The sequence below is a fragment of the Eucyclogobius newberryi genome, unplaced genomic scaffold (genome assembly GCF_026437365.1).
Source record: "Eucyclogobius newberryi isolate DKJ021-1_F unplaced genomic scaffold, fEucNew1.0.hap1 SCAF_15, whole genome shotgun sequence".
Lineage (NCBI taxonomy): Eukaryota > Metazoa > Chordata > Actinopteri > Gobiiformes > Gobiidae > Eucyclogobius > Eucyclogobius newberryi.
In genome coordinates this window covers 1,335,341-1,363,114 of record NW_027315779.1, presented here as the reverse complement: position 1 = coordinate 1,363,114, position 27,774 = coordinate 1,335,341, and the positions used below count along the sequence as shown (strand labels likewise).

At 41.3% G+C, this 27,774-nt stretch overlaps 1 protein-coding gene across 3 annotated transcripts in view; it reads right to left on the bottom strand.

Moving 5' to 3' along the window:
- Positions 1-21,435, bottom strand: part of gabra1 (gamma-aminobutyric acid type A receptor subunit alpha1) — a 52,718-nt gene extending 31,283 nt beyond the window's left edge. The window contains exons 1-5 of one of the 3 annotated variants that reach the window (XM_072445693.1): positions 21,279-21,435; positions 19,231-19,339; positions 10,124-10,236; positions 7,832-7,899; positions 2,441-2,661 (exon numbers count right to left, since the gene is read on the bottom strand). In XM_072445693.1, coding sequence (XP_072301794.1) covers positions 2,441-2,661; positions 7,832-7,899; positions 10,124-10,236; positions 19,231-19,313 — 485 coding nt within the window. In that variant the 5' untranslated portion in view covers positions 19,314-19,339; positions 21,279-21,435. Of the gene's footprint in view, positions 1-2,440; positions 2,662-7,831; positions 7,900-10,123; positions 10,237-19,230; positions 19,340-19,761; positions 19,771-19,886; positions 19,906-21,278 lie in introns of those variants that run through there. The other 2 variants (XM_072445694.1, XM_072445695.1) reach the window with 2 other exon arrangements.
- Positions 21,436-27,774: the final 6,339 nt, after the last annotated feature.

Here is a 27,774-nt window from a genome sequence, read left to right as displayed (position 1 = left end):
ATCTGTGACAACGGCACAGGCTCCGCCCCCCAGAGACCCCCCCCTCCCCGTCCCGCTGTCCCGCTTCCCGTGGCCCCGCCCTCAAACCGTTCACTGGTCCACATGTTGGATCTAATACTCGACGGGCTTAAGCTGGCATTAACATCACTTTGTATTGCTGTTTTAAAACCCTCCCTTTCTCATCGATTACACGAAAAGTCTGTTTTTGGGATCAAATCTTTGGCTACACCATAAATAAATGGTGGCGTTTAGCTTGAGTGTTAAGTCCAACACCAAACAACAAACATATTTCATTCAGTAGTCAGTAACTATTAAGCAGAGTATTTTTATTACTCAAAAGTCTCATTATATCGTTGTTAGAAGTTTCCTTAAATGTATTGTTATGTTGCAGTAGCAGCAAAAGAAACAGAGGGAACTACATAGACCATGATCCTTTGCTCCTTTGCAGCGCAGACAACATGAGGAAATAACTGCATTTTTCAAACAGCATATGATAGCAATGATTTGAAATATACGCAATTTCTGCAATTCTGTAAATATAGCAAAAAAGCATACCGTGAAATAATAATGGGATCATATTTTCAGTGAATTTTGCACCTTGTTGTAGCCCTCGTAATATTGATTATGGAATTAAAAGGTGAAAGGGTAAACCAGCGCCCCCTCTGGTTGGAGTAAGAAGCGCTCAGCCCACTGCCCTCTTATGGAATGACAAGATTGGAAATAAAGGTTGAACGTTTCGTGTAGTTGCGTTGGTTGGGTCAGGCAAAGTGCAGCTTTCGATTCGCTTTTTTTTTTGTACAATCGTCACGGCAAAATGTCATGTGCGCCTCTAAATTCCCGCTCGTACCTCGTCTCCAGGTTCAGCGCTGTCAAGTCCGATCCCCGCAACGATACATCATGGCTGTGTTAAACAATCGTACTCTCGCTTCGATGTGAAAATCCAATACAAGTACGTGTCGTGAAGCAGTTTAAACCCCCGACCATGATGTAAACGAGTACTTTTACAGAAGGAAACGGGGGCGCAAACTCCTGGATAGCCCATAAAAACTGTTCTTTGTCATTGGTGTCAAGCGTTTTAGGCTTTGAATACTTTGGTGAAAATGGTGCGCCCATGACGACGATACATTGTTTTCGTAACTTTTGCCCAACCAGAAGCTTTTGCCCAACCAGAAGCGTCAATGAAAAGGTGATTTATGAATGATATCTAGCCTTTTGTTATATGTAGAAATGATCACACTGTATTGTAGTTAAAATGATACAATTTAATATGTTATGCCTTCACTTTGATGAAGTTATTGTTTTTTTAGTTATACTTTGACTGTTTCGGTGCCTAATCTGTATTGCAACATTGGTATTTCCGCATTGTGGGACAAATAAAGGTTATCTTATCTTATCTTAATATAGAATACTTCCAGCCACCAATTTTTCTTTTCCAAACAATTAATTAAAGTTTTTTTTTAAGATTGTTGTATTAGTTCTGTGGCAACAATAGTATAAACAGATGCAACAACTCCAGTGTTGCTGGAGTTCAGCGTTTCCCAACCAGAAGTACGAGGAGCGTTGGAGTACACAGATATTCAGCAGTGAACTACTACCACTGCTACTACTACTACTACTTCTACTACGCTCTGACACACTTCATCGTCGCGCAGCCTCCATGTCCTCTTTGTGCAGTGACTTTATGTGCTCTCGCGTGCAAGATGAGTTTCCCTCGAGGCGACAATGGTTTTTATTCATTCAGATAATAAACAAAAAAAAATACTTGATTATTTTTTGATTGCGTTGGTCGTGCGATTTTGAGTCACACAAAAACATTCGTAAACAGATATTCTATTTGCCTCACAAGTAAACAGGTGCTTGGAAATGGGGACAAAGCTTGGAAATAGCTTGTACAGTGTGCTTTGTGAACAGTGTTGGGAAGAAGAATACTTTGAAAGGTATTAAGTTACAAAACAACTGTATTAAAATGTATTATTGCGTTATATTATACTGTGAAAAACATGACATTATATTCATAAAACTGATACTAATCACTAATCCCATGCAGTTTGACGCATGTCCAAAGCCCTTTTAGATTAGAATTATCGCCAAATTCATCTAAAAATGTGTTATGTTTTGTTTGATTTATCTTTTTATTTTTCATGTTTATTTTTTTCTCTATTCCCTAGTAACAATATGAGAGGTTCTGTACATAGGAGTTTTGTTTTATAAGTTTTTTTTCTATTAAGAGTGTTTTCTGTTCTTTTCTTCTGTATCTACTTGCGTTGCAACACTGAAACGTCCCCATGTGTGGACAAATAAAGGCATATCTTATCTTAAATGTAGCATCACAACGACATATTTGTTGGCACATGTATTCAGTTACTTCCCAACACTGCATGAATCCCTTTAGTCACACTTTGCACAGTTCTGATGTGGTTGGCGGTGGCATTAGCCTGACCTCATGGTGTAGAGCAGCGTGCCCTCCTCCGTGATGCGCAGCAGCTTGTTGGGCATGGTCATGTTGTGCGCCACCGACTTCTTGCCGTTGTGGAAGAACGTGTCCGGGGTCCAGATCTTGCTCGCCATCAGGTTATTGAGACGGAGCACAGCCATGGGCCCTTTGAACTTTAGCCGCTCGTCCTTCCAGCTCTGTCTGAAGAACACGTCTATGGTGTACTCCTGCAGGGGGCGCAAGCAGAAAGAAAACGTCAGCAATTATGGACAACGAGTCATAGCGGTTCAAGATTGAATGGTTTAATGGTGGAATATTATTTTTCTTAGTGATTGAGTTTCATTTCATTTGATTTACCGTATTTTCCGGACTAAAAGTCGCACCTTTTTTCATAGTTTTGGCCGGGGTGCGACTTATACTCCAAAGCAACTTATATGTGATATTATTGTTATTTTCACATGTTGCAACCGCATTTCACATGTTGATTATTTTCACACTGGCAACCAACAAGAGGGCGTTCTAGGCTCTAAGCGACGCAGAAGAAGAATCTGCACTTCCTCTTCCTCTGGAGTTTGTGGAGTTGTTTAGAAGTGACACAGAGGAAGAAGAATTCAGTGGATTTAGTGATTTGGGGTAAAACTAATGCTTTGGTAAACTTGTTAGCATGTTCTTTATGCTATTGTTATCTGAATAACTGTTCATATGTTACGTTAACATACCAGACACTTACCACAGTTCTGTCTGTGCCTCATGTAGCTGAAGGTGTTAGCGTTAGCATACGTCATGTAGCTGAAGGTGTTAGCGTTAGCATACGTCATGTAGCTGAAGGTGTTAGCGTTAGCATACGTCATGTAGCTGAAGGTGTTAGCGTTAGCATACGTTAGCATGCATTTCAAGATGAAATGTCTGTTCTTGGATTTGATCAAATACATTTCACAAAAAAATGCATCTTATACTCCAGTGCGACTTGTATATGTTTTTTTCTTCTCTATTATGCTTTTTTTGGCTGGTGCGACTTATACTCCAGAGCGACATATAGTCCGGAAAATACGGTATTTTGTTAAATGGCACTTAATTATGATTAGAATCCACAATAATTAGCTTTTAATGAGAAAAAACAAATTAAAAGAATGGATCAATACAAGCAAAACATTTAGATCCATTTGTTTGTATCTTTTGCAAAAGATGAGTAATGGCGGGTCAGAGCGGTGGCGCAACAAGCTAACTGGGGTTGAGGAAAAATGTTGGAACAATGTCTTGCCTGGAACGAAATCAATATCAAACAAGAGAGAGGCAATGCAGAGCTTTGAGGACAGGGTTTTATTGTTCCTTAGACGCGGCCGAGGTGGCGCGGTTGATTTCTCATTTCATGTTCTGCCGTACATAGTGTATTTTAAGGGCGCAATTGTTTAAGTCAATCTTGATCTGGATTCTTCACCAACAGTGTATGTTTCAATACCACAATATGTCAAAGTTTCTTAAAATACCCAAAAATAAAATGGTGTTAATGATGGTTTTTGGTGGGCCATATGGACAAACATGAATATCTCAATATATTTTTGCATTCTCTCGTTATCCAGACATTTTGTGCAATACCTTTAACATTTTAAGCACATTCCAACTGCTCTGTGAACATAAGTGCAAAAATATAACTATATACTCTTGTTTGGGAGATTACACTTGGCGTTTCTGACTCTATTTGAGCACATTTTTAATGGTTATGATATGATTGAAAATCTCCAAAACAACAATTACAATATGATACATTTTTAAATATATCCCCCACATCTAGTAACAATTTATTTAATGTCCATAGGATGTAATGCAATATTTAATGGAATGTTTCCTCTGCATTCAAACCATCCTTAAAAAATAAATACATAAAAAAGTGCCTTGGCTTCTGGTTTTCCCTGTAAATTTTAGCCCCCAGCCACCAATGCGCATTTTAACATTGATTAAATACTTAAAAAACATTATTTTTGTTGGGAAAAGTTGCATTACTCTGATGAGCTGAAATATTTACCTACAGTATTGTATTAATATAGAAAGTCTGAATACGCAGTGAAATCTGACCCATACAAAATCTAGTCTTCACTTACAGTTCTCCCCAAACTTTCAAATAAAGGTCTAAAGTTTCTGCACTTTTCTGATTCATTTCACACACATTTCACATTCGTCATTCAACTAATGCTACATTTCTGTTTGATTGACATAATATTGTAAGAATATCGTTATCGTAACACTCAAAATAAATACAACTATATTTGTTTTTGTCAATATCGCTTGTCAGTATGCGTTACGTGGAATGTTCCGCAGCATGACATTAAACGTATTGTATATGTCCTTGACAGGAGGTGACGGCAACAGTTACAAGTCAGATCCGTACAGAGGCGAGCCCGTGCACTCGCAGTATAAATGCATGTATTTCAAGGTGTTGTGTGGAAATAAAAATATCTACATAAAAGCGAGATAGATTTAATGCCACACTGCGGAGTAACACAACAATAACCTCTTCATACAGACACACGGCAGCGCACTCGTCGTTGTAGGTGCACTCTGACAAGTCCTCCTGAAAAGTACTAACTCCACTGTACACTTTGACTTTGCACAAACAAGCCGTCGCCCCAATCTACCTGACGCCGCGGTAACGACTTGTACCTGGGACGAGGCGCTGACTAAGGCCCTGTGTTTGTTTGGGCGCTTCACCTCCTCATGCTCTCACTGCATCTCGCGTCACTTTGACTTTCCCCACAGAAGCCTCGGCCTACTTTCTGCTGCTGACTGTCGCTTCACATTAGCGGCGAGGGCGGTCGGGAGGAGTTTCCTGCCAGGTATCGCGGAAGGATCCCGCCGCGACGTGACGTAAAATAACACGACGCTCGGGCTGATGCGAGATGATTGTCTGGGTTTATGTTTTTATGATGCAAGAGTTAGACTTTTTTTTGTTTTTTACCCATTTTAATCCCATTAACGGTGGCGGGACACGTCAGTAAGTCTGGAGGAGTTTCCTGTACGATCATGCAACTCATGACTAGAAAAGATAATAATATTTTTTTGTATTTTGATCATTGTTATTGATATATAATATATTTTACAACAAAGACAGCAGCATTATTAAAGCAAACTGTCAAAAAAAGAAGATAATCAGTCTAATTTTCATCCACAAACGCAGATTTTCAGCTTTTTTTTTATAACAGTGTTTACGAGTCGATTGATTTATCGATTTATTAAACACATTCCACACTAGCTTGACATGTCGTCAGACTGCGAGAGGCTTATTTAAGGCGTCTTTTCTTTTTTGCCCAAAATTAATTTACATAATCACTGTTCAGCCTTAAAACGCGACAGCTAAGAACGGCAGAAATCACCACTCGCGTTTTCCCTTCTACTTGGGAAAGAACTGCTTTTGTTATCATCTAAATCACACCAGGGATGAAACCATAACACGGGGAGAAGCTGCGGCCACAGTATTAAGGCCATTTCATTTCAAAGCTAGGCTAATGACATAGCTTTAAGCAAATTTTAATGATTCCACATGACTGCCCGAGACGACTGGAAGAAGTCCGTATGAAAATTACACAGCAGCTTGTTATATTTTTGTGTGTGTGTGTGTCCACGTCGGCCCCTCTCCCTTTCGCTCGGACCACGTTGGATAATTAGTGCGGGTTTAAACAGTGCTTGGAGGTAATAGCACAGAATAGCGCGGAGAATAGAGAGCAGACTGGAGATGGGGAAATGTTCTGGAGCGTCTCCGTATGGCCGCAGTCTAGTGGAATAGACTGGGCCCGTATGTCGGACGGCACAATTAACTCACATTATGTCAAATGGAGTTCAAATCTTCCAACTTTATGTAACGAGAGCAGTCGTTTTGTCGCGTTAAAAGAGGAGAGTCGTTTGTTCTTGGAGAGGATGGCGTTTATCAGATGGTTAAAAGTGCCCAAAGCTTTATAAGAAAATATCTGTCCTATTTCAGAGCGCACGCTAGAATTATCATGTGTTTATTGATATGAATGTGTTATATTTTCTATTTTTAGCGCAGACTCCTCAGACAACAGTAGGAGTTTAAGCTGCTATTTTCAAACGGTAAAAGGAGGAAGTAGGTATGTCATGTGAACTCGTTTGTTCTTAGCGCTCACAAACCCCTCAGCACGTTGCTATAGAATTCACTTGGATCATTTTTTGGACAGCTTTTTGTTTCGTGTGGAGACGGGAGGCAACGCTAAGCTAATCCTAGCAACCCTTTGGGGCGACTTCTTCCGGGTTTGCGATCGCTAAAATATTAATTATTTCAGATGCAGGCAGCGTGCAGTGGTCTGATTTTGACTGTTTTTGCAGCTTATTCTAAAGGGGAAAAATAACAGTTGTATTTTTTGAAGAACAAAAACAGATACCGTACTTCACCTGTGCATGAATATGATATACTTTACAATGAGAATCTAATGTATGGATGTGCTTTTTAGATACAGTAGCTATTAAGGCTCTTTTTGTTCATGATGAGGACGGTTTGTATAGATATTCAGGATCTATACATTAAGCAGAAGCATCGCGTCACGTTCTGATACAAGATTCCACATAAACTGTAACTTGTTTATGGTATAAAGGTTACTTTGTTTACCCAAACAATTGCATTACGTCCATTACATGTGGAGGTGATTTTCAGTTCTTGATCATACTCAATAGTATAATCTCGTTTGCACCTGCCATAGTATTGACATCACGATCCAGTGTGCAGAGAATGTGGGCCAAGTAAATTAGTTTTAATGGACTTTATTTGAAAACCAAATTATTCCTGAGAAAATCAATCTTAAAAGCAGATCCGCACTCTTAAACGTCCAACAATGTATCTTATTCCTGAGCCTCTTGGTCCACGGCAGTAATGCAATAAAGACAAAGTTAGTAAAAGTGAATAAACCTATGAACGTTACACACACTATACATCAAGCACTTCTTGTATGAGCACACACATTTTATTATTTTCATCTATTAATTACCGAAAATGTATTGTTAAATATAATGTGGTTTGGCTAATCAGGATGCAAACAAACAAACAAATTCAGTTCTGGCCACCGGAACACCGGTATGATTAAACCAAAAATAAAAGTTGCTGAGAATATTGAACACAGGGTTAATGAACAAGCCTTTAACATGCACTCACTCAATTAAAGTGTACAGTAACGTTTCCCCTGGTTACGGTGATCAGGGCGGTTTAAAGCCATTTAAAGGCACCGTTTAAAGCGTCACCCACAACAGCTTTATCACCACATCAAGATTTCCCCTTTAACGCTTAAAGACCGGCGTGTCCAAACGGGTCGTGTGCGAGTGCGGCGAGCGGGAGAGACATGCGCACAGCGGGGGTAAAACTGGTGACATTTACGGAGGCAAAAAAGGGAGTCTTACCATGTCGTGGTCCGAGACGGGCCCAATGCTGGTCACGAAAATGTCAGTCTTGACTTCGGTTACGCGCTCTGTTGAAGCAGGAAATTGGCAGAGTCAGTGACTATCTGTGCCATTCATTAGGCATTAACTACCTGCTAATACATGCCAACCTGCTGGCACCTTCTCAGCCGTTTAACCTATTCAGCATAGTTTTAAACCGTCACATTGTATAAAGAAGCACGGAAGATTTACATTTAGACTTGCAACGGTCCGACGTTAGAAGTCTTGCCGTTGGGATTGGGACAGATACTATACAATCTTTCCAAATAATTGTTTTAGAATTTGGGAACAATGACATAATTGATCTTTATTTAATGGTTAAAACAGAGACGTCGTACATATTAAGCAACACCAAAAACATGGCTAAAATTAAGAGACATTTAGAAGAGTTAATTATGTATTAAGCTTTAATTTGGTCCCAAGTAGTTTCAATGTCGGTTCTGGACTGGTTTATATTGACTTTTTATACAAATGCACTGTGCCTATTAATATTACCCATTAATTGATTTGTAATAACCTATTCAACCCTATTTAGAGCTGTATAAGGCAATACAAAACTATATGTGTGTTGATAAGGAACATTCTGCATCATAATAGTATTGCAGGTGTTTTTTTTAAGTGAACTAGTTAAAATCCTGGCTTAGTTTGCTCAATAAAGTATTTAACTGGTATCGTATGTCAGCCTTTCATTCTGTTGGAAGTTAATCTGACAATATTTAAACACACACTGTAAATGTTAGTGTTATTTTCTTGACAGAGGTTCAATTTTTTTATATATTGCATGTAAAATAAACTACCATTTTATAGACTACAGTTGGCTTGACGTGTGCGTTGCTGTAGTTGTTGGTGTTTGGGCAAAGCCTTTTCTACTTTACAACTGTGAAATGAAAAGGTGATTTATGAATGATATCTATCTCGGCCCATAATTCCTCCCAGTTTGGTGCTAAACGTCCCGCTAGCCCAGCCTTTAGTGTCTGGTTGGCTGGATTTCTGCTGCAATGCCCTTCACATCCCAATTCACACATTATCTTTTTCTCTTTACCTCCGAGCTATATATCCTGCCATTTTGTTTAGCCAGACAAGGGTATAAAAAGTCGAGGAGAAGTGGAAGATGGAAAGAAGAACTGTTGCTTCAAAGTAATTCTAGCCAAACAAAACATTTATTGACATGTAAAAATGTACGGCTGTCTCTGTCTTTGTCTTAAGTTAGACGGAGTCTGACTCACACATTAAGGCATGGATGTGTTGTTTAAATAAAACTGAAATGATTGTGTAAAAAATGAATATTAAATAATATTGATATCATATATAGTACTTAACATCAGTATTGCATATCAATTCATATATATGTATATATATATATATATATATATATATATATATATATATATATATATATATATACATTCATATCAATTTCAATACAGTGTAGGACTAAACACTATATACACTATACTATGTACATTTACCTTAACCTTATCAGCAATTCTCCTTCTACAATCTTTGTAGGAATATTTTAACCATGATGTAAGTGGATTTTGGCAAGAATGGTATTTCCTACGACTAAAACTACAACTACTTTTATTACTACTACTATTGATACACTTTAGCTGCATTCTATAATCCTTAAAACTACATTTCAGTTCAGTTTAAAAACATGAATATACTGTGTGGTTTTACCCCCAAATGCTTTATAATACATTACTAATATTGGTAAAAGTACCACCTCTGCGTACCTCAGTTTTAGTTGGTGTCATCACTTTTACATAGTATTTAATGTCTGTGCTTTTAAATGTAACTCTGTTTTTTATGTGTTCTCAAATCTCTCTTAATTGTGTAAATGTTTTATGATTTGCGTGCTGTCATTTTTTCCCCCAGGTGTCAATCTCAGTGGGTTCTTACCTGGTTAAATAAAGGTTAATAATCTAACACCTATTCCACTATTCCTTATGTATGTACTTGAGTAAAATGCAAAGTTGTCCTTCAAAGTGTATTCACAAAAATACTCTACAATGTGTGGTTTTAACTCAGAGTATATTGTCGTAGAAGTATACCACACCACTATATATCTACTTTCCACTACTGCGTAACTTGTGGTGATGTAACTTTTAGGTGGTATTTAACACCATCGCTCCTCGGCGCTGTCCTCCCTCGTGCTCCTTCTGTTTGCCTCGCTCTGCAGTCTGCACTGGTCACTGAAGATACATTTGCATAGTCCAAGTTGGACGACAAAAAAATGTGGCTCTCACTGACCTCCGAGTCCGGGCCGGAGTCGGTTGTCGTAGCCGTCCAGAAGGCTGTCTAAGATCTTGGTGAAGACCTTAGTGTCATCTTTCTGTTCATCTGTCATGCCATTCTGCCCCGGGCTGCAAAAGCAAAGAGTCACATTTTAAAGTCGGGGAGACGGGATTAGAAAGAAAGAGAAAGAGAGAGCGTCCCAAAGCAAACGCAGTTTGAGGGGAGGTTCAGGGGGTTGAGATGACGTTACGACACAGGGGGAAGAATCTATCAAACGGGGAATCATATGAAGGGACAGAAAGTGCACTTTTGGAGGCCGACTGCATAGAACCACTCAATAATGTAAAAACGTAAAGGTCAAAATGAGACGTGGATAGATTTTTTTCCTCCTCACTTGGGAACGTCTTCCCAAAGAGAATTGAAAAGACGGCATGGAAAACTTCAAATAATGTACTTTAAGAGGTTGTACGCATAGACGTTTTCTTTAAACCTGGGATACCTGATGTGCAAGCCGTGAAAGGATGAAGAACTAACTAGTTCCTTGTTCTCAAAAACTAATAACAGTATTTAGATGCAGCCTGTACCTTATAACTATGTAAAATCCATATCAAAATCTCTCCAAACTGGTAAAATGTCCACATGAAAAAGCTTTGAATAAAACATATTGAGCATCCAAATACTCCAATTAAATGGCTCTATACTGGGTACATCTAACATACGTGCCCACAAATGAGATATTAATAATTGAATCTGATTTGAAGTACAAAGTATATGTGACAATTTCCACAAGTGAATCACATTCATTGTTCTGCAAAGCAACACTGGAGTTGTTGCATCACAGTTTCACTTACAAGAAGATTTCAGTTGAAAATATCAACTGGTGACTTGGGCTTAACACTAAATGTGCCGTGCTAAAGTTCCAGTTTAAGTTATTGTTGCAGAAAGAATTAGCAGGATACCGCCAAGGACTATGTATTTGCTTGCTGTGTCTGTATCTTGTTTAACTAAATAAATGGATTAAATACACACAGTAATTTCCCATTTTGGTCATAGTTTTAGGAGATTTAACCAGCGCCACGCCCACTTATAGCTGAATAATCGCTGCACAGGGCATGCCGTATTTTGTCCACTAATTTCTCTGTAACAATGTCCTAAATTCTGTCTTGATAACTTCTATAATACCCGTAGCCTATATAAAACAAGGCAGTATTTCGCATGCTATTCGAACCTGTCCATTCAGCAGTTTGTACACTGTTGTTGCGCACCCTATTTGTCATTGTAATTTTGCACCCGAGACCTCGACAAGTGCACTTTTAATCTCGCGCGGGAAAAGAACATAGATCTCACCGTCTGCTGGCGTGACATTGACTCATTTACAGTTGTGGATTCATGGAGCGCCGCGCAGCTGCGAGTGTTTTAGCAGCAAACCGCTCCGCACACAGCAGCCGCCCACAAACAGCCGCGATCTCGCGCCGCGCCGGAGAAAACGGGGCTCGGAATGCATTATTTATACATTAATATGCCCTTTAATGGAGCACAAAGGCTTCGCCCGAGTGTGGCCTTTGATCAACGAGAAAAAAACGCGGGATAATTGTGCATTCGGGTCGCGAGTTTGGTGCATGAATATTTCAGTCACATAACGGAAACTCATCATCAGGAATAGTGACACTAATTACGCTGAATTTGCGCACGAGAATGTTTAGACAGTGTTTGCCAAGGTCTGATTTTGATTAGTTTAAAGGGGCAGTGAGTAACTTTTGTTTGGTGAAGATTACGCCCCTTGATTGTCTCCATGGAGGTGTTTGCCTGCAAGTCCCACAGTATGGCAATATCAGTCTTGCATTTACTAATTTACTGGCGTTTTTACGGCTGAAAAAATACCTAAAGCTCCACAAATCCGACTTAACTGTAACTTGTGGCGTTACTTGCTTGTTTGTGATGAAAGGTAAGTTTAATGCAATACTGCGGCACATTCCAGCAACCACCATGTGCACAGAGAAACGCACATGGCAGGCAGTTACATAGAGCACCTTTAAAATTGGGGCTTAACTTGGAATACACCTAGAATAGACCAAGGCTAAACCAAGGCTAAAACAGAGCCAAACCAGGTCATCACCAGGACTAAACTGAGCTCAAACCAGGACCAAACAAAAGTGTGTCCTTAGACCCCGATTAGACCTGGTTTAGGCCTTGTTTAGTCAGATTCACCTTATTCCGGAAGTTGCCACAGCGCCATTAACTGTTTGTTTTTTGGGCAGTATGATTTTGCAGTGAGGTATACACTGTACAAACTACAAACTACAAAGCGTGGGCATTGTCGACGTGTTGTTGGTGAACATTTTACACTTATCAAATTATCTTATGAAAGGTTTCAAACGTAATCATCCGGACAATCTGTTCAATCTGCGGGGCTGGTCTTAGAAACGTTATACTTGATACTTCTCTGAGCTGACGAAGGCCCGCCCTGACGAAAGCCCGCCCTACTCCTGGACGAATGAGGGATCACACTTTACACTTTACATCATATTTTAGCCGCGAGTTCTCTCTAATTCTCCATTAAAATGAACAAACTTCCCGCTTAACAGGAAACAACAACAGCAAAAGTGTCATAGAGTATCTTAGTTGATCCCGAATGACAGCGCTTGGTCGTCCCCTGCAGTATAGATGGAGCAGAAGGTTGGCAATTCGATCCAAGCGCATTCTGCTGCTGTGTCCATGAGCAAGACCCTTCACGCAGCAGGCCTAAGTATCAATGTGGTGTGTGATTGAGTGTTTGGCAGCCATTTTTCCATTGGCAAACCCCAGGGCAGCTGTGGTATGTATGTATCTTATTCATAGGAAAGTAAAATGCCACGTAAAGTGACTCTGAGTAAGTGTAATGTTAGATAAGTGCATTGTTTTAGACCTGGTTTAGATCTGACTCTTTAGTCCTAAACATAATAAAGTTAATTATTTGCTCACTAGTTGTATTTTATTTCATGCATTGGTGTTGATTTGTTCTTGTTTTCGCACATACGATTACACCTAATATGTCCTGAGAGGCTATGGCGCATGTGGGAAGAAAAACAACGTCTTAATTTATTCCTGAGGCGTTGGATGTGCGCACATTTAAGCCTGAGCGCGCATCCATGCATAAGTGTTGACAATAATCTGATAAACGCCCCAAACTGCGCTTCGCATGCTACTCAACCCTGTCTCTGTCTGTTGTAGTTTGAGGCCCCGGCGGTGTAAACGCTCGCTAAATATGCAGCGTTTGGAAACAGCGACTCCCAAGGAGAAAAAGAGGTCATGGCGGTTTGGAAGAGCAGTATAAGAGATAACGAGTGCACAGAAAACCGAACAAAAAAAAGATGAGGATAGAGCACATGGGCGCGGAGTATTGAAGTATTGACATTTAAAGCCAGTGAAAAGCGGATCAGATGAATTTGAACGGACTTTACTTGGACAAAATGTCACTTTTCAAAAACGTTCTCGCCGTCAGATTTAACAAGACAAATCAAGAGTCGAATCACCCACCGTATTAACAAGAAAGTCTCTGGTTCAACTTCCAAATTAGGAGGGGTCTTTCTGTGTTTCCACAAGTTTACCAACAAGTGTTCCTCATTTGCTGTAAAATTGAGCTGCAAGAGTTATGGCATTATTGAATAAAAATCACCGTTTAAATGGGTACAATTGGCAAATGACAAAGGCTTCATTTATTGAAGTAAATTATTTAAGTAATATATTTAAGTCCTGTCTCATTGTCTGAAAAAATTCGAACCCTCTATGTTTTGTTCTGAAACATGAGCATGAGCTTATTAAATTAAGTTAAGCAGCTATGAAAATAAACCCCAAAAAATTCCAGACAAAAATCACAAATCCTATAATCACAATGTTTGACAGAAAAATTGCAATTAAATCTTTTTTTTCAAACCTGTTGAACTGTAAAACATGGGAAAAAGACTAATCCAAACAGAAAGTCTAAGAAGCGTCCCTATGCGCCCACTACAACTGACATGTGGTACTGCAGTATTAGGGACGGGATCAAAGGCAGAAGACATATTTCCCTGTGGACAGTAAAAGCTGCACATGATGGCAGAGTGGTTAGTGTATATATTTAATAGTGCAACTGATCCTTACACAAATCTTTGAAATATCTTAGGGCTATTCAGACCTTTAGCTGGAGATTAATTAGTTGGTCGACCAAACGTTCTGAGGATTTGAAACGTTTTAAATTCACAACAGCAGGAAGGATAAATGGAATGAGACATCTTGAGATTTGGGAGTCTTTTCGCAGATACCGTATTTTCCGCACTATAAGGCGCACTTAAAAGCCTTTCATTTTGTCCAAAAACTTCAGAGTGCCTTATAATGACCACCTTATATATGAAAAATGATCGAAAATAGACCATTCATTGACAGTGCGCTTTATAATCCAGTGCGCTTGGGCAAAATACGGTAAGTACAAGTGGTTTTCTGTGTACATAATATTAGTACCTTGCCAGCGCCACACCCTGTCACCTTTCAGTCGACTAATCCGTGCACAGAGCGTGTCTTTAGCTGACCAAGAACTTCTTTGGTCAACTACAGCCCTACGATCGCTTCATATGACGTTTAAGTCATGTTGCTTATCGTTCAGTCATTGCATTACGTGTGCTGTTTTACGTTAATTTCTCAGGCGCTTCGGAACATGCGTAAACAGGTTGCTTGGCTGAATATTTACGGTTCACAGCCCTCGCCGCTTTAGGCCGCTCACACCGCATGACGATTTAATGATGAGCTGATTCAAGCGTTCAGGCAGGTTCAGGAATAAACAGCTCTTAAAGTGTCAACGTTACATAATAGTGTTTTAGTCTGTCGGGCTGTTTTAATTACGCCAAATGTTTCCTTTTACAATCTCACGTGGCAGTTTGATTTCGACGTAGCATTGGAAAACATAGAAAACGGTCGGACTGAGAGACAAAACAAGTTTGATTTATCCAGGCTTTCGGACAGTCACAAAAAGTACAAAAACTGCATTTCAAAGCTGCGCATGACGTGACCAACACTGTTCTGCATTTGACCAATCGCTCAATGTCGCTGGGGCAATCGGACCCTTCTCCAGATCATGCTCACTATATATAGATTTAAATTTGAAGATTGAGGATTTTTGTTGTGCAATCGACACAATTAGTACAAGCAAAGGCTGGATTTATTTCAATAATAGAATGTCCTCTGCTTAACCAAAATAACCTGTCTTTTTACTGATAAGTCTCGTGGCACCTATAGTTTATACCTCTTCAAACAATACATTGAGTGAACTGTACTGCCTCTCAAACGTCTGCCACTCAACAAAGCCACGCACCGTGTCTACATTTCACTCACACGTCCGACATTTACAAAATCTCGTGCAATTGGGTCATGTCTCTGTTGTCTATCCATCTCCTTCAGTCCGATAAGCATGCACCGACGCCGATGTATAAAATGCAAGGTTATGGAAGTAGAAACCTACGTTAATCACACGTGCGCATGCAACGCTAGCCATATGTCATAAGTGATGCAGCGCACGGCCACATTGCGCTATATTTCTTATTGTAGCACGTGAGCTCCCCCCCTCGACTGCGGCTCGCGGTTCATGCAGAAGGTGCGGGACAGAGGTTACGTGTCAAGGAAAAACTGGAAAGAAAACAAGAGCAAGGAGCAAGAGCAAGGGAGAAGTCTGCACATGTTGATAAGGTAGAGGCTATTTCGTCTCCGTAAAACATTGCGCACCAACCCCATCTACAGGTCATTTTCACAGCAACATTGTTCACACCCCCCCCCCCCCCCCCGTCTCTACTCTTGGTCCCTTTGCCAGCCTCACCGTGCAAAGATAGCTATTAAAAGGCTATTTTCATCATTTGGCAGCACTGAGGACGGCTTGCTTTGGTCCTGGTTTAAGCCTAGTATTCCATATTTCCCTCTGGTGAGGTCACGTTCACATTTTTAACTACTGTATATACAAACATTCATTGTCACGACAAATTTATATTAGTTTCTTTAATCTTTCCATGGTTACTGGCTGTGAAATAAATCAAGATTAAACTAAAGCTTTTTAGGAGAGGTGCAGTTCTGTTCTATTCAATTTTTTGTACAGTTTTAGTATCAATATTAAAGTTTTAGTATTGATTTGTCGCTGAGTATTGATTTTTTTATGACAATATTACGTTATTTCCTATTGGTTTAATCCATGTAGAGTTCCATATTTGTTCATCACTTTGGACTGGTCCTGCCTGGTTAAGTCTTGCATCTAGTTTAGATTAGTAACTATTAGTCCCTGTTTATACATGATTTAAAGAACATTCACACTCTTGCCCTGGTTTGACCTTGGTTTGAACTAGGTTTAGTCCTGATGTAAACTCGTTTGGACCTGTTCTGGTTCTGGTCTAGTTCAGTTTTACATCCTGATTATTCCAATAGCTTGCAAATGTAAATGTACTCTGTGTTTTAGTGACATTATTCTTATTCTTACTTTTATTTTATTTTTGTTAACTTAGTATAGGCCAGATTTATTACAATAATCCTGGTTTAGTCCAAGTTTAATCCAACCTTTGTCCTGATTTAGACCGTGCCCATCTAACCATGATCAAGTCCGGGTTTAAGCCAACATTAGACCTAATTCAGACCAGTTTTCTTTTCCTTTCTGACTCAGTCCTGGTTCCGCCTTGGTCTCATCTCTTCCTATCCCTCTGACAGCACCATTTCGCCTCTTTCGTCATTGGTGGATATCTAATTATAAGGCAATTTCTTTCTGTTGGCAACATACCGTGTAGAGAAGCGCGAGGGCTCCCTGATTACCGTGTCTGCTTGAAATCCCTAAAGGTGTGCTATGCATGTGCTTTTGCAAATCCCACTTCAAAAAGCAGCTTCGATTATACAGTAAATCTCCAGGCGATAATTGCTCTGCCGTTTGCGGTGACAGTCCCTCATCAGAATTTATCACTTCTCTTCCAATTCTTTCTCCAACGCCGTCGATGTTCGCCACCGCACAATTTGCAACATCACGCTTTGCATTTGCCAGTCCGTTCATTTAATCTCGATCGATCAAACGGGATCAAATGTTACTCATTACCATAGATTGTACAAAGACGAAAACCCATTGATGTCTGTGGTCTATTCACGGCACTTGAAAGGCTTTCAGCAAATGCATGTTTTGTTGCTCATATTGTATCAGGGAGAAAAATAGCCAGGTCTAACTCGTCCTCATTCATCACCATTCAAGTCAACTCATCCAACCACTAATGACGCGAGTGCTAAATTATTCAGCAAAGCAGCTAAATCCTGCGTCCGCTGTAAATGACCACATTCCAATTGTTAATTGTTGAGCTTTCTCTGGCTGAACGTCGGAATTGATCCTATTAAGAGTCGTAGCTCGCGATTCTAAGCGTGCGAAACTAAACACGCGAACGCCGCACATGCCTGGCCTCGGAATCAGTGCATGTGCCATCACGTGACTTCCACCTGTCAGCTCGCATTCATCCACTCGGGATCGTCTCCAGTGGGCACTCGTCTGCTGCTTGTTAGGCGACATCTGACACTTCACTGTTGACATTGAGAAGTGTGTCTTTACATTAGCCTTGTCCAAGCCTGCAGCCGTTGTCAAAACCACAGCTGTAGCCAATTGAAAGACAGTGCAATGCCACTCTCTGTCCGAGCAAGGCTGAACTGCAAATGCCCAAATCTGACTTCTAGTTCACAGAGGTTTGAATGTACTTCCAGGCACAACTCATTTACGGACTGAATTTGGATTAGAATTTTCCATTACATGAAGCGATATCAAGCAATAAAAAGAATACGACGGTTGTCATTGAAATTAACATCGCAAATCAAATTGTTATATCTTTAGGAAGGTCAATAGTGCCCAAAAATGTTAAAGTAATGGGACTGAAACCCCCAAATAGCTCAGTTTTGTTCTACATTACAACATAACATTAAAACACAAATGGTCAAAGATATTACCTCATAATCCTATAAATATAAAGCAAGCCCACTTTAGCCAATTCGCTTTTATGCCAGTTCAAACTTGAAGAAGATGTAAAGAAGATTGGAAACCAAGCAAAAAACACACGCAATATCAATATGCAAATCACTGCACAGTAGGGAGGAAGATAATTAGCAGTAGCAACCATAGTGCAAGTTAAAAAATGTAAAGCAGACGTCTATTCAGGGATGCCATAGGTGCAAAAACATCTATGTGGGGCGGCGTTACATAAAGAAGCTCAAAGACAAATGAAATCGGTGACCGGGTGGACAAAAGCGTGTCCTCCTTGGCCGCCCCCCTGACTGGATGACTTGGTGACATATTTACTGGGCTGTTGGACAAGTTGGCTGATAAGAAATGAGCCGTATCCCAGCACGAAAAGGTCATCGTTCACGCCCAAACAGCATGTGACGACACTCGGCCGGTCGCACGTGGATCTCAATATAAAGTGTTTTGGAACTATAGGCACATTGGAAGGGCTTGAGTCAATGGAATTGTCATAATGCTGCATATAAGAGGTTAAGTGATGTTTTGGAAGTTTGAGTCGATATCTTGGTTTTCAAGTTGACAAATCTTGTTGAGACACATTTCTTTTGTTCGTTTTCATAGACATTAGGGCTGCAATTAACAATTATTTGAGAAGTCTTATATTCTTTTTTTTTTTATTAATCGACTAGTAAAACAATTATTTCTATTGTAAATGTTTAATATATTTTCAACCAAATACAGGTTGAAAAAGGGTGACTGAATGCTCCTGGATAGAGATTGTTCAGTGTATTATTGAGCAAAATCTTAAATAGTTAGTGTTTTTTTTTTAAATTTTATACCTAATATTACATCAGTCTTTGTTATAGAAACGTCTTTTTCATGTGTTTTATCATTTGTAGTCCAGGTAACAATTACGATCAAAGAAAAGCAACTATTTTCTATAGTCGACTAGTTACAATTAGTTTTTTTTTTTTTTTTTTTTTTTAAGATTAATTGTTGCAGAACCATCAATAATTACATTTAACCAAATGGAAATAGGAAAGCCAGAAAGCTCCATCCTCCACAGCAAATCCTAATTTGATTTCATAATACAAGACAACTTTACAGTCAACAGTGTATCTCATTTATGCCATGACATATTCTTGTATCTTCTTACCTTTTCCCGCCCAGTGCAGCGTTGATGCCAAGCAAGAAAGCCCAGAGACACAACTGGGCCGTGCTGCTGCTCCGTCCACACATCTCGGCGAAATGAGGACTTTTCAGTGCTAGAGGTCAAACAAACAGACAAACAAACAAACAAACACAAAATAACACAATCAACACACAGTACAAACTAGTGATGCTGGAAAGAAATGGCAAACCCTAAGTCATGCTGTCATAATTGACCAAGCGTGCATACATGAAATCAAACAAGCCAGCAGCAGGCGCACTTCACGTATGCGCCCTCCTCTTAAACATTTGACATCATCATTTTGACTTAGATGGCACGTTGACCGGCCCAGAACTACACACATCGGCACGGCACGGCGTTATTTATAAACCGTCAAAAAGGCAGTCGCAGCAGCAGCAGCAGCGGCAGCAGCACGCGTCACGTCACATCGCGTATCCATGTCGTGTGTCATAATTAAAAGCATACGCGTCTCCATCGCGGGCACCAAGGCGAGCGCGTGTGTGAGCGTTGTAGCACCTGTACACAGCCTCCACCACCACCACCACCTCCTCCTCCTTCTCCTCCTCTAATACCCTGCAATGTGAAACGCGTCGCAACCGCAATATCAGAAAAAAAAAGAAAGAAAAAAAAAAATCTCATACCGAAAATAACGGTTTAAGATTCCCACTCAATCACGGAGCTACGGCGATGTCAGCCCGGTGCAAGAAGTGGGCATGGCTCGCGTTGATGCCGCGGTCCAGGTTGGCAAGCAGCATCAGCATCAGCATCAGCATCAGCATCAGCATCAGCATCAGCAGCAGCAGCAGCAGCAGCAGCAGCAGCAGCAGCAGCTCATACACTGGCGACACGAGTGGACTTACTTAGTGATTCTACAGAGGAGACTCTATACTCGGGTGTGATGCTCCAAGACGCGCAGTGGCAACGTTTGGAATGCAGTGATAAATGAAAATATAAATCCCGATGTTTGACAGGGATTTGATGACGCGAGAATGATGCAGATTAGCAGTAAATCTCCACTTTTTCCCCCCCCCCCCCGCAAGTTATTCAGAGGAAACACCGCCGGGTGATTGCTTTGAGGCAGAGGGCTGCACGATTTTAGAATGCAACTGGCATCGATGCGTCTTCAGTAAAGATGGAACCGTTTCGCTCCGTTTCGCCAAACATGCCTTGACACTGGTATTTCTAATGAGACATCCTTTGAGCTTGTAACACAAACATCACACAGCCCGAGCCTTTAAAATGCACCTTCATTTCGACGGCAACTCCCCCCGTTTGCCCTCGCAGTAAAAACTCAAGCAAGTGAAAGACACATAATCCTCTCCGCTTTTACGCGTGCAGAAAATAGGGAATTCAAAGCACACTTACGCCAGACGCCAAAAGGTTTACGTTGTCCTCCTATTTTGAACTTTTCCAAGTGAATCCTAACCCGGTTTGAATGAGGCACAATCCTCCTGTTTGATCTCAGATCTGACGAATTTTCGCTTGGGGCTCGAGAAGCGGCTGCTGACGACATGCGCAGGTCTCTCTCACTGCTCATTGGCGCCCGCGCTGCCTCCACTGCTGCTGCTGTAGTTCAACTCTGTCTGTCGGGAACACAAATGTCCCCTAACTATGACCAACACGCACCGCGACACCACAGACATCGCGTTTGGTAAAGGTCGCGAGCGCGCCGCATCCAAAACGCAGCGCCGCGACGGACTGAGCGGCGGTGATGTAAAGCCCAGCCCGCCCATGTATATGCAGCACTATTCAACTTCCACTGCCGCTGTCGCCCCTAATCTCCTCTACAGTGGCTGCTAAATGAAAAAAAGAAAAAAATCCTCTTACATTTGCGGCTGGAATCCCTCGTCTCCCGCTCTCGTTTCCCCCCTCTTGAATCTATGCCGCGTTAAAGCATCTATACCATGCAAGTTACGGACACGAAGCAACACACGCGCGCACGCAGGCAATGGGAAAAAAGAAACAGGCGTCCCGAGCACAGAGACAACGCAAAGGGGGGAGAAAAAATAAAAAATGTTTCAGTTTATCCTCACCGGCTGCAGCAGGAGTCCTCGTAGAAACAAAAAAAAAAAAAAAGAATAAAATAAATCTCCTCTCGCTCCTCGTCGTTCCTATGGAGAGCCCCCCGCGTTTCGCATGGAGACGAGCCGCCGCGAGCCGTGTGTGTGCCTCTGTTTACAGCACCCCCCCGAAAAATCGTATGTGCGCTGCTGCTGCTGCTGCTTATTACAGCGCGCACGCACTGAGGGAATAACGGCGCGCTCGAGAGAGAGACGCACACGGACGCGAGAGATGCGCGGAGGAGACGCGTGCATCTGCAAGGAGCAAAAGGGGAAGGGAAAGCGGGCAAGGCAGGGAAAGCAGTGGATAGATTATTTGAGCAAGTTCAAGTCCCGATTTAGATGACGTTTTTGTTGCCGATCAGCGCGACGGAAGACTGCAACAAAGCATCAGCAAAACAAATACAAATAAAAACATATTTCCGATGCGCGTTTGGTGCCCAGCTGTTGATGTGTCCTCGCCTTTTTTGTGTTGTTGTGTGTGTGAGACGTTTTCTATAGCTCTGCTCCTCCGAGTTTTGACTGTGACACGCACTGAGCCGGCGGTGTAGTCACGTCAGTCCGGTCTGCAGTGCTACGTTTGCTCTGTCACCGAGTCTATTAGTTATGAGAGACGGGTCTGTGCCGCTTCCATGCGTAAAAATGTGCAAATGTGGAACGGACATCAATGCGTAAAATCTATGGGAATATCAGCGCATCGAATGGGAAATGCAGTTTTTTGTGTGTTTTTGGCTTAACATTTGTCTCACAGATTCTTGACAAAACACGGGCTTGTGTTTTTGAACAACGCATAGATAATGTATATGAAATCACACGTCCCTATATATATCTCGAGAATGATTTTTTTTGTTATACGACGTTCCACTTTCACGCGTTGGCACTCCGCTCACCTCACAAACTCATAAGGGATGCAGCAGGTGCGCATGAATTTTAATAACAATCCACATTATTTGACCACCGACACCACAGTTTACACAGCCCCCCCCCCCCCCCCCCCATCCTTCTCAGACGCACCCGCTGCATGTGACTCGGCGGCGGCGGCGGCGGTGGTGATGATGATGATGATGATGTGGATGTGCCCGGTGCTGGCGCGCGTGCACGTGCCGACATGCATAACGAACACGTGCCCGCGTGTGCGTGTGTGCGGAGAGAGAGAGAGAGAGAGAGAGAGAGAGAGAGAGCGTGAAGGAGAGGGGAATAAAGTGTTGCGCGCCCCTTTTACGTGTTTTAATAACCTTCACTCCCCGTGCCGTGCCAAATAGGAACTGTCAATTACAGGCAGACGCGGAGTGAGCCCTGTGCGTCCCCGCGCCGGCCGAGGACCCGAAGGGAAGGAGATGGATGACGGTAATTTAGGTGAGAGATGTGCAGCTTATGGGGAAATAATCGCTCGTACCGTGAACTGAGCAGTGGAATATCAAAAAGCGGGGATGTTACCGGGACCGCGGACACCTCCCGTCCCCCCACTTTGTGTCCCCCTCCAACACCTGCTGCAACTATTTTCTTCAACTCCCCCGCCCCGCTCACCGTGCTGAGGAGTCAGGGATGCACATTATCCCTCTATGAGGCCATATCGAGTGGAACATTTTTAAATTATAATACAAAAAGTGTATTATTTTTCTGTTCAGTTGGATGGGGAAAAACACTTAATACTTTCTTTGAGAGCCCATGGCTGCTGCTGGTTTCAGTTAACGGGACACAGAAGGTGTTGGAATACATTAGCAACACAATTAGGGTGTAAGTCACCGAGGCCTGATGAGGCTGAAAACATGTAAATGTTCTCAAAGGTTGAGACAAGTCCCAGGTATAACTCATTGTCAACCATATTGAGCTCAGAACAAATGCTGCTCAAACCATCTACGTCAGATTGAAAGTGACTTTCGGATTTAAGTTTAAACGTCTTGATTTCTTGAAAAGCTTCACGATACCTTTGAACCCTTTCGTACCATGAAGTTGAAAGTTGAAAGTCTAACCCTTCTCTTAACACTTAGACTTTATGTTGTTACGTGACTGTGCGCACTGGCACTGAGAGCTGCCTGACCAGCAGGAAGCAGACATGACTTCATTTCTCAGCATTTATTGTGGTGCGTATTATTGTGAATCCTGATATATATAGATCTTTTTTTTTTTAGTTGTGTTTTGTACACATGTAGAATGACCACTTGAAGTCCTCAAAACCACACAAACCTTTAGAGAGGATCAGGACATGTAGAGCGCACCTGCCATTTCAATATCACTCTGTGACCAATCATCCTTCCATTTTATGAAGGGCCCTCAACCACAAGCAACACTTGATATTTTGTCATAAAAAAAAATGAAAAAGTTAAGAGTTCACTTCAGATCGAATTACAGTGTTTTCTATAAAGTCATTGGCACCGTGAGATGAACATCAGTCCCCAAACAGAATGGGGCTTTCTACTCAGTTGTAAATGCATTTAGGTCAAGGTCTTTTAAATGACAAGTCCAGAGGGAAGCAGTGGGCAGGAGTCCACTTCTGGAATCAAATACAAAATAACGTAACTGAAGAGCATGGAGCATAGACAAAGCTACAACAAAGACTTAGTTCTATAATGATACTGTTTTTTTTTTGTACTGAAGAACAAATAACCAAAGTCAAACGAGGGCAAATGCGCTCTTCAAGCTTTGCTTTTATACCTATGGCACATTATCTCCATGTTGTATCCAAATAGCGAGTTAACCCACTGCTAGTTTTTGTTTCTCTCACAAAAAATATGCTTTATATATTTAAATGTATTTCGTTTTTTTCCAGGGCATCTGTGGCTCAGTGGTTAGAGCATTTAACTACATTTTAGGCCCATAACGTTCATTCATTGGCTGCAGTGATTCCATTTCTATCAATCAAGAGCTGCTGAGGCTACAGAAGAAGCACCACCAATAGTAATATACTTTGCTCATAATGTACTAATGCATAGGTAAAAAGGTGACTCTGTGAAGGCTTAAAATAGTGATTGGTGATTTGTCGGAGGGACTAAAGGTCAGCTCAGCAATTAACTGTAGTTTGTCCAGTGTGAAGCTCACCTTACGGCAAAGGTCACAGTACGGGCGCCAACGAAGATGAGAAAAGCATACCGTGTTCCACAATGTATCAAATATTTGGTATTTACTAGTCGTATTTAATATTCATATTGTTCTTTTTGTTTTGAATATTAATATGTGCCAAAAAAACCTCATATAAAATATATATTGGGGAAATAGGAAGGACTATCAAAAGAAGAGTGAGAGGCGAGTGTGAGAACCATCAGTGCAGCTGACAAGAGTACAGAAAGAAAAGAGCAACATAGGAAAAACATAAAGTTAGCAATATCTAATAACTAATAAGAGGCAAATATCGGAACAGAGCTGCACATAATTGATGACTAAACCCATGTGATAGCGTCTACTGCGCTGTTATGTTACGTTTTGGTATAAGCTCTGTCTGAATAAGCTCTTCTAAAAGTCTAAAAGTGATTATGATAAAACAGTGGGGAAAAAGTCTTAATAAGTCATTACGTAATTATGATAAAACAGAGGGGAAGTCTCATTAAGTCATTACGCCGTTGTGTTACTTGACAAAATATACTGGGTAAAAATATGTAACATTGTAGAAACTCATTTAAATTAATCTGTCAAAATTACATTCCAACCAAGTCTGATTCACTGAACGTTTACCACATTTAGATTGTTACCGCCTGCTGGCATTGTGAAAAACACAATACTAAACAAAATTGACAAATTAGAAAATTAAATAAAGCAAATCAAATACAAAATCACAGTTTAAATATTATTCAAATACTTGTCATTTTTTCATAGGGTGTTGCCATTTGTTTTAATCCTTTGTCTTTCTTTTAGACATATTGGGGAATATCACATTAATTAATTTCATAATTTTACAGCCCCATATCAATGAATAATTGTAATCAACCTTTGCTTTGACCTGTATTGCTCGTGCTGAAATCTGCAACCTCATTTTATTCTTTTGAGCTCTTTTTAGCCTTCACACAAACATGAACATTGCAAGATTGCCACCTTTTGCACCCCCGTCCCTCTGTTTGAGGACGACTATCATCATCACCAATACTGTTATAATATTTGCATGGTGAAACGAAAGCTTGTGTACACTCATTATAAAAGACAGCCTCTAGTGGCCACCAAGCGAACTGCAAACCACAGTGTGTCATTTATTTCAAACAAAAGCCTTACATTCTACCCATCCGCCTCCACATAGAGGTTAAGCACATTTGTCTTAGCGCACATTTGAATTCTTCAGTCTTCCCGTCTTGTCTGAGGCCCACAATGAGGAGGCTGTGGTGTATGTAGGCAGCAGCAGCAGCAGCAGCAGCACCACGGACAGCGACGGTGGTGGAATTTCTCTCACTCAGTTTACATAACACCGATTATGACAGAGATTTATCCGGCCGACGCACGAGCCTTTAGTTTGGCCGGGGCATTAAACCACAGCCACCATCTGTTCCGACACTTACATGCTTTTCCATTCTGATACTTTTCCTGGACATTGGGGCTGCCGTTCATGAGCTCATTGGATAACTGGAGGCATAATATACGTTTGTGATCGTGGCATCATCTTACAAATGATTTCAGAGAAGGCAAAATGCTTTGAATTCATTGGTGGGCTATACTTTTCTAATGTTTTGCTGAAATGTTGGAGGGAAAAAAAAGTGAGACGTTTCGTAAATAGACAAATCCCCTAAAAGTTGATTTATGAGCAAGGAAAAAAATGCGTGATTGTTCTTATTAAGTGTAGCTTTGATCAGGACTTGGCTTGGTCAGGACGTCTTAAGCTGGAGGATTATTTATTCTGCATGTTTTGGGTTGATGAGAGAAACCGAAACCAACCGGAACGCCGAAGGCTCCACGCCGCCCAGAAGTCAAACTCACAGAGCCAGCCACTCAGCCACCGCGCCCAGATGTCGTAGAATCAATGTTACTTCCTCCATTTTCTACCATTTGTTCCAGGAGCCTTTCCCAGAGACGTTTGGGCCAGCTCGTCACAGGGTTTTTACTTTATTTCATTTATTAGAATTATACATCCATATTTAATCATGTAGATGGCTTCTCTAAAAAACTATGGGAACATTGAAGTCCGGCTTCATGCATCAGTGTGCTCTTTCCGCCTGTAAATATTTTTGAATTAATTTTGACAAGTTATTACTTTGCCCTTTGCCATGAACGCTTTTCTTGGCATTGAAGAATGATTGTAAAATATCGCAGCCGTCTCAGATGTAGAAGGAAAAACTCAAATATATTTCGTCCGAGTCACATGCATGCAGCATTTTTGATATTTCTCCATTGTTGCCAAGAAACTTTTAATTGTGTGGAAAATATATTAAAATATACATTCAGACTATCCGGTATTCCCTTTTTCCACATTTTGTTATGTTACAGCCTCATTTCAAAATTGATTACCGGTAAATGTATCATTTCCCTGCCATGCCTCACTGTAGTGTTGTAGTGGTCAGTGATGATAGTTTCCTCCGGACATGACACTTGCTATTCAAGCCAAAGAGTTCAATCTTTGTTTCATCAGACCAGAGATTTTTGTTTCTCATATTCTGAGAGTCCTTCAGGTGCTTTTTTGCATCCTCCAAGCGGCTGTTATGTGGCATTTACTGAGGAGTGGCGTCCGTCTTGCCACTCTACCATACCGGCCTGATTAGTGGAGTGCTGCAGAGATGGTTATTATTCTGGAAGGTTCTCCTCTCTCCACGGAGATACGCTGGAGATCTGTCAGAGTGACCATCGACTTCTTGGTCACCTTCCTGACTAAGGCCTCAGTTTCGCCGAGCCCAGCTTTAGGAAGAGTCTTGGTGATGGTTCTAAACGTTTTCCTTCCCCAGATCTGGGGGTCTACAGACAATTCCATGGACTTCATGGCTCTGACCTCACTGTTAACTGTGGGACCTTTTATAGACGGCTTTGTGCTTTTACAAATCATGTCTAAGTGAATTTACCACAGGTGTAGAAGCATCTCAAGGATCATCAGTGGAAAAAGGATGAACCTGAGCTCATTTTGTATTGTCATGGCAAACACCGTGAATACTTATGTACATGTGTATTACAACTTTCTTTCAAGTTCTCATTATGTGGTAGAATTTTGAGGCAAATAATGCAGACAGAGACAAGACGGGCCAGTCTTAACAAGAGCAGTGTTCTGTAACTGAATTCTGTGCCTTCTGTGTCATCTTTGGCCTTGTGTCTTGAAGAGAATGGCAGTTGTGAACTCAGTCACATGGGAGAAACTCAGAGTAGAGCTGCTGCTCCTCCGACTGAGGAGGCTGAGGCATCTGTTCCTGGATGCCTCCCTGGGGAGGTGTTCTGGGCATGTCCTACTGGGAGGAGGCCACAGGAAGGACCCAGGACACACTGGAGGGACATAGTCCCTCCAGTGTGTCCTGGGTCGCCTCAGGTCCCAGAGGAAGAGCAGGAGGAAGGGTTGAGGGAAGTCTGGGCT